Source organism: Dendroctonus ponderosae, unplaced genomic scaffold, assembly GCF_020466585.1.
Source record: "Dendroctonus ponderosae isolate FM_Combo_2020 unplaced genomic scaffold, Dpon_F_20191213v2 Dpon_F_20191213_2, whole genome shotgun sequence".
Classification (NCBI taxonomy): domain Eukaryota; kingdom Metazoa; phylum Arthropoda; class Insecta; order Coleoptera; family Curculionidae; genus Dendroctonus; species Dendroctonus ponderosae.
In genome coordinates this window covers 17,836,272-17,842,913 of record NW_026018165.1, presented here as the reverse complement: position 1 = coordinate 17,842,913, position 6,642 = coordinate 17,836,272, and the positions used below count along the sequence as shown (strand labels likewise).

The following is a 6,642-nucleotide window of genomic DNA, read 5'->3' as shown; positions in this document are numbered from 1 at the left end:
CTCGTGCTTGCGAAACGTCAAGAAGAAATTTTATCGAACAACGACCTAAAAATCGATTAGTTTCAAGGAATGGCCTTTTGATAGTAGCAATTTCACCACTTGGTCGTGAATATTTAAAAAATGCCAATTACTCGCCGGAAAACATGATAATTTTCTTGGTTGAATTTACTCAACACTTACCCTTGAACCACCAATCAGGTTTATCAGTCTCAATAAGGGGATTCATGCAATGTCCGGTAATATTAAATTTCATTTCGTGTATGTCGTTCTTGCACTTGGGCGGAAAAAGTCGCTCATCTTCACAGTTAAAAAATTCGGGAAACACACTACTGTTGTAAATGAGTTTGCAGGGTTTCATGGTGATCTTGCACATCTGTTCAGAGGGCAGGTCCACTTGTCCGTTCTCGCACTTGGGCATGTAGAGGGCACAAAGGAAGGGCTGAATCACTGCCCAGCACTTGGGAATGTACCGCAAGTACTGCTCATATATTTGCAACTTTTCCTGCACTTTGGCTTGACTGGCCAGATCGATGAGGTCCAAAGTGGTGGACTGGTAGGGCAGTTTGGCGCCCATGCACTTGGTAGTCTCCAAGGGCTGACACTCGGCATCCCGTCTGCAGTAGAGAGGTTTCTGTTCGTACAAGGAGTTCTCCAAGTACCGGTCGGCTTGGCCTTTGAAGGGATCTCTATGCCGATTGTGTGGAATGTGGGCCCCAGGACTTGACGCATTTCCAGTTGCATAGTTGGATGCGCTTCCGGAAATTACATGGAAAATCAACAGGAAAACTACGGGCCACATCCTCATGCCCGTCGGAACTCCAACACCATTAATCGGAAAAAGTGAAAAACACTTCAAAACAACATGTACATTGAGCTATTATTATTTACTAACAATGGCAGGCCACACACGTGCTTAAGTAATTTTACCACACAAGCAGACACAAGGATCGAACGAAAAGCTCTGTGAGAACGAAAGAGACAGACTATGACCCGCTTGGAGGTACACATTTTTTGACACGAACAAAATCTGTTCTTTTGTTGAAAAAACCCTGCAATTTATTCCTTAGCATCAAGTAAAAAATGTCCTTTTCTATGCTCAAGAGATCTCTGTTTAAGTACATGTGGGTAGTCCAAAAGTTTTCTAGCTAAGCAGTTAAAAGACCACCCACATGGCTGTTGCCAATGTGACCAAGTTTGTTCGTTCATTAGAACGAAGGTCTATTAAGCCCTAATAAAAATATCTGCAGGAGAAGCGCATACGAACAACTGCTGTAGTCAAGTCGAGTTTCAAAACCTCTTAATACTAGCATACTGCCATTGTTATCGTGTTTTTTAAATGAAAGGGTCAGTCAATTTGACAACGTCGGTTTAGTCCGTTATCCGGAAATATTATTCGATTTGAATAATTAAGAGTAATTTAACCAACTAAGCACGCACCTTATAACACCTGGATTTAAATAATGAAATCATAAATGTTTTTTTTATTATATTTCATCGCAGACTGCGTTACTGGTTAACTGAAGGAATTGCCAATACATAGAAAGTGAACGCAGATCTAGAAGGTCTATTTTTTTTAATTTCCGTTTGGAGATTATTTCTATGTAAATTTAATCAAAGTTAACATTCCGAGGAACGCACAATTTTTTTATACGTTGTCGACCAAAAGTTCCTAGACACTTTACCTGCGAATGTTGGTACCAATCTAGTAACAAAGCTGTCTGCTGTCTGCGATATTGACAGTTGACTTGCTCATTTGAGTTTCTTTTCGCAGGGAATCAAAACAAGAAGGTAGGTTAAAATGTCCGTACTTAAATTCTGTTCTGTATTCATCCCAAAATCAAATGAAGTTTTTGCAATGAAAAATATTGCAATTGCTTTCTAATTTCCTGCTTTTGTGGGTTTTCTAAGAATTTTTGGGTTTTAATTGAAAATTCTGATAGAAATCTCTGCTTGTTTCAGTGCCTGTTCCCGACTAGAACATACTTCAAAATGGTAAGCTTATTAATTCAGGTCACGCATCACGTTGGGGCTTAATATCTTTAAAAAGGGGCTAGATGTTGTTGCGAAAGATTCAAGCTGCGGGGCTAATTTTGCACTTGTTTTTTAGCCGAGAGAACTTACGGAAATCAAGGACTTCCTTCTCACAGCCAGGAGGAAGGATGCTAAATGTAAGTGAAATTATAATACATGATTAGAACAGTATCATTGTCCTTATTTTGATTTCGAAATTTTAGCCGTCAAAATAAAGAAGAATGCGGAGAACACCAAGTTCAAGGTGCGCTGTTCAAGATTCTTGTACACGCTTGTTATCACTGACAAGGAGAAGGCCGAGAAATTGAAACAGTCTCTTCCACCAGGTTAGTACAGGCTTTTAATTTATTGTTGTGCTGTAACTTATTGATAATGATTGGTCAACTTGAAGTTGAACCTTTGTAGTGTAAATTGCATCCACGCTATTCATGTGCAACAGAGCCGAGGTTTACAACACTCGTTTTATTTTCAGGTCTCCAAGTCAAAGAAGTAAAATGAATCAATGACGTTTTAATACAATATTTTTAGGACAAATTGTTTCACTTACTGCCTATCCTACCGCGACTTTCTATCTAGTGATGTGCGAACTAGACGTAAATGTTCTGACGTCGAATTTATCTTCCTCATATTCTGAACCAGAACTATCGGATTCCACAAAATCATACGCTTTATATTTGCGAAGATTCCTGAAAATGCATGGGTTAGTTCCAAGATCGATTGCGGGCTTCGGTTGATGACCGAACCTTTTCCTGATTTTCCCTCTAATCCGCTCCCAAGTCAGTGTAAGGCAAAGCCCAAACGCTGTTAAAGTTAACATCACGGCAAGCGAGTACAAGAAGTAATCTAATGCGTTGTAAGTGCGGGGGTTCTCGATTTTGGGAACGAGTGGTTCGATTGTTACAGCCGGCAGTTCTGAACTAGAAAAACTATTGCAGATTGAGAACGTCCCGTTCCGAGTGTTACCTTTCAATATCCGATGCCAGATCCGTTAATCCCTCTTCAATGCTCTCCTTCAAGTCAGCGCCCAACTGATGGAAAACCGTCCTCCCCAGCCAGTCCGCCAGCCGGATTTTGCCCATTTGGCGTAGCCGGTGCTCCAACGCTTCGTGAGATTGGCCTTTGCCCTCCCCCGACTGCGAATTCCAGTGGTGCAGGTGTTCGATGCAGGAAATATCCTTTGGCACTTTGCGCTCTAAACTTTTTCAAAATATTGCCTCAAGGTCCACGCGGATACTCACCAGCTTGGTCCAAAGCGTTCGGTTCGTCATAGCTGTGAAAATGAGCCGCTGCCACCAGTCTTCTGCACTCTTCCGGCGTCAAGTGATCGGCCAGATACTGCAGTTCGGCTGCATTTAGATCGATGGTCGGTTTCACTAATTTGGGGACTGTGAGAGTGTAGAGTATTACCGGGAAAATGAGCTTCATGTCCTTCACTTCACTCAAGCTGTATATCCATGGAGATGGGCAAAGGAAATGCATGACCTGCTGGTTTGATTAGGTGAAAAAACTGTCGCAACTCCTCCGTTACGGTCTTTGAGTATATTTTCTAAATCCTTGATGAGCGGTAAGTTATTCATTTACAATGTAGACGTAATATAGGCCTAAAACAGCCGCACCCAGGCCGGTGGTGTGGTCATTGCAGCCATCCTCGAAGTAATTCACGTCTCTTTTGATTCGCGATTTCAGCTCGTCGGTGAGGTGGTCGACGAAGCAGCCAGAGAAACGTTGCGATTTGAGGATGTGAAACAGCCAGTCGTTCTGAATGAACTCGCTGAATCCCTCGTAGCCGCAGAGGAGAACTGAAAACAACGCGCAATTATTCACTTTGTTAGTTCAAGCCAAGTGAAGGCAACCTTGCTCCAAGAACAGATCAAACATTTCTTCGATGCTCGCGTTGGAGTTGGCGTTGATTATTTCAGACATTATGGCGGAGCAAATTTCGCGCGTTTGCCTCTGGAACGTTGCTGGACTGAGCCAACAGTTTCGCGCCCTGGCGATTTGGAGTAGAAGCAATCTGTGAAACGATGAGAAGTGCAAGGCTGGTGATGCCCATAGAGTGGCTGATTTTGTACTTGTGAGTCAAATAGTAGCCACTGCCAGCGCCGTTGCGGAAGAACAAGTTCCAACAATCGGTGGAAACTGCACATGGAGCGGAAACGTCTTGCAAAGAACTGGATGAGTTGATTATCTCTTGCAAGCACTTGTCAGAGTTCGGGCTTACAAGGGGGCCCGAGTTGGGCGACCAGGACGGCAACAAAATTAGTCGCTTTTCAAAGCTCATCGGTTTTGACCAGATGTCGGCTTCGACGAGGTGTTTAAACTCTAAGGAAGAGACTTTCCGTATATTATTTAATCGCAACAGTTCGAACTTACTCCAATTGCGCCCATTCTGGAAATCGTCCCAGAATCTCCACTTGGATTTCGCGATAATGTCCTCACATTTGTCGAGCAATCGTTCAGAGCTATTGTCCATAATGTGCGTCCCATTTTTGAATGCGGCTCTCATGAAACCTGCAAAAACACACCTTTATTAGGTACCTCCAACTGTCAGGAGAACAGTGGAGATTTTAGGTTTTGGCTACATTTTTTAGCCCGCAAGAGGTTCAACAAAAGTCGAAATGGGTGCGAAACACCGAGTTTTTCGCTCTAAAAGTCTTCTTAAGCCTGTGTCCCATGCATCCGTTTATGCGATGGTACGATGATACGAAAGTGTTTCTATTGGTTGGAGATCTGTCAATTCGTCTGCGTCGTACAAACTTCGTAGAAAGTTTGTACGACGGCAGACGAATTGACAGATCTCCAACCAATAGAAACACTTTCGTATCATCGTACCATCGCATAAACGGATGCATGGGACACAGGCTTTAGTCAAAAAAACAGTTTGAAAAACATCAGGGAGAAATGTGTAGATCGACCAATTTTAGGTCGCAAACGCGTTCGATTTATGTAAAAAGTGAAAGTCAAGAAACCAATCTCCCACCTCTTACAAATGCGACCCCAAGCACACAGTCCACATTAACGCGATACACATTATCATTTATATAGTCCAGGGAACGGTCCAAACCATGCCTTACGGCAGTGATGAGTTTAAAATCCAACTTCTTGTAGGCTGTAGCGTGTTGGCAACAGACCAGCAGACTCACCAGCACGACTTTTTGCAACATTTCGAGGGCAAAAGTGCCCAGTCGGTCTCCGCAAGCCCTTATATAGATTCTTCTGGAGCTGAAGCCAGGTAAAATAGATCTGGAGATTCGCTCAGGGGCGTTCGTTTAATGCCGGTTTGTTTGCTTGTAATTTCGACTTGTTTAATTGAAAATTGCTGTTCAGCCAGCTCGGGCTATGGGGAGTGTTTTCTTATTTCGACTGGTTGTTTTCGGAAAAGACCCTGACAAATTCAGGTTGTTACAACAGTAATTTGATGTATTTTGCTGTAAAAAGTGCAACTTGTTTTGTTGGACTTCGTCCACCCCACTGGCGCTTTGCTTCGAAGCTGCATTGCTTTGGAAGCATCATCTGGGTAAGTCAAAGGAAGAGAAACCTTGTTAAGGATTTAATCCGGTTTGGCGGTTAATCAAGCAGGTCAAGAGGGTGTTTGGGGAAAAATCCTGGGAAATTAATTGCAGCGTTTGATGCGTACTAGATTTTTTCGCGCAATTACTTGAAAATGCGCCACTGTTGTGCTTATCAATCCTCCCACCTTAGGAGCTACTTAACATTCAGGTGGTGGAACCAATGAAGTGATAGCGATATATTTTTATTAGCCGGGTAATGCAGATCTATTTCGAGCAGGAATGGGGAGATTATGCACGATGTTACCATACATAAAATCACATTTATTAATCCTGTGCTGCGAAAATCTGAATAATTTTGCATCAAATCGGTGAAATTCCACATACTCGGACAAAATATTGGGTTTTTATTAGTTTTATCACCAGCAGGTCGAAAGCCGCGTGTGTTGCTTGATAACAAACAACGCACGACGAATATCAGGCGAAAACGCCTAGCAGGAACGTTTGCGGCTTATCCACAGGATAAATGACGCAACCAACTTAAAGCCGCGGATTATGGCGTTCTTATCCAACTAATCGTGATTCACTACAGCCTCAATACAGCCATTTAAACAACAAAGACAACAGCACGCGGTGCCAGTGGCTGCATACACCCTGTATGACCAATTAGCAGCCTTGATGGTTTGACCTTAACAGTGATAAATGCTTAGCAGTTGTCGTCAGTGGAAGTGAATCTAGCGAAGCGACTTGCTGCCATTGAAGCGAAAAGAGTGGAGCTGGAAATATGGAAATTAACTTCAAAGGAAAACGCACGTTGGTGACGGGAGCCAGTCAAGGTGAAAATGTTTTGTTTACGATGTAAAAATAGCAAAACGGTGAATTTTCTTTGCAGGGATTGGCCGCGATCTGGTCAAGAAACTGGACGCATGCGGAGCCAAAGTGATCGCCGTGGCCCGAAATCAAGCGCTGCTTGGTAAGAAAACAATCATTACGTTGTAGATAAGTTCTATATTGTTGAGGCGGATTCATTTTTTACAAACTTCTTTTTGGGTATTTCGCCTCAACAATTTTTGTCTTTAAAAAAGACAGAATTTCCTCACGT

General features: G+C 42.8%; 5 protein-coding genes across 8 annotated transcripts in view; 3 read left to right on the top strand and 2 right to left on the bottom strand.

Moving 5' to 3' along the window:
- Positions 1 to 1,157, bottom strand: part of LOC109545227 (protein smoothened) — a 5,219-nt gene extending 4,062 nt beyond the window's left edge. Inside the window, exon 1 of the mRNA XM_048664315.1 lies at positions 181 to 1,157. Coding sequence (XP_048520272.1) covers positions 181 to 805 — 625 coding nt within the window. The 5' untranslated portion in view covers positions 806 to 1,157. The remainder of the gene's footprint in view (positions 1 to 180) is intronic.
- The window catches only part of LOC109545346 (probable low-specificity L-threonine aldolase 2), a 21,489-nt gene extending 19,504 nt beyond the window's left edge, over positions 1 to 1,985 (top strand). Inside the window, exons 9-10 of the transcript XR_007280977.1 lie at positions 1,501 to 1,788; positions 1,960 to 1,985. The gene's annotated coding sequence lies outside the window, so the exon portion shown is untranslated. The remainder of the gene's footprint in view (positions 1 to 1,500; positions 1,789 to 1,959) is intronic.
- LOC109545244 (60S ribosomal protein L38) lies at positions 1,977 to 2,561 on the top strand (the record flags this gene model as incomplete). Its single annotated transcript, XM_019915800.2, is given in 4 exon segments — positions 1,977 to 1,992; positions 2,108 to 2,168; positions 2,235 to 2,357; positions 2,504 to 2,561. Coding segments are annotated over 4 exon segments (213 nt in total). The 3' UTR covers positions 2,530 to 2,561.
- Positions 2,527 to 5,782, bottom strand: LOC109545233 (UPF0764 protein C16orf89 homolog). Of its 4 annotated transcripts, none has more exons than XM_048664292.1 (8): positions 5,012 to 5,782; positions 4,104 to 4,542; positions 3,885 to 4,045; positions 3,439 to 3,830; positions 3,270 to 3,377; positions 2,995 to 3,223; positions 2,775 to 2,948; positions 2,527 to 2,717 (listed from the first exon to the last, which is right to left on the bottom strand). In XM_048664292.1, exons 1-4 carry the CDS (start codon positions 5,193 to 5,195, stop codon positions 3,601 to 3,603), a joined length of 1,014 nt encoding a protein of 337 aa, XP_048520249.1. In that variant the 5' UTR covers positions 5,196 to 5,782; the 3' UTR covers positions 2,527 to 2,717; positions 2,775 to 2,948; positions 2,995 to 3,223; positions 3,270 to 3,377; positions 3,439 to 3,600. The 4 variants fall into 4 exon arrangements, with proteins under 4 accessions (XP_048520249.1, XP_048520252.1, XP_048520248.1 ...); XM_048664295.1 differs by having other exon boundaries at positions 3,270 to 3,830; positions 4,104 to 4,353; positions 4,405 to 4,542; XM_048664291.1 differs by having other exon boundaries at positions 3,270 to 3,830.
- Positions 5,783 to 5,954: 172 nt separating this feature from the next.
- The window catches only part of LOC109545240 (L-xylulose reductase), a 2,108-nt gene continuing 1,420 nt past the window's right edge, over positions 5,955 to 6,642 (top strand). Inside the window, exons 1-2 of the mRNA XM_019915795.2 lie at positions 5,955 to 6,376; positions 6,433 to 6,513. Coding sequence (XP_019771354.1) covers positions 6,325 to 6,376; positions 6,433 to 6,513 — 133 coding nt within the window. The 5' untranslated portion in view covers positions 5,955 to 6,324. The remainder of the gene's footprint in view (positions 6,377 to 6,432; positions 6,514 to 6,642) is intronic.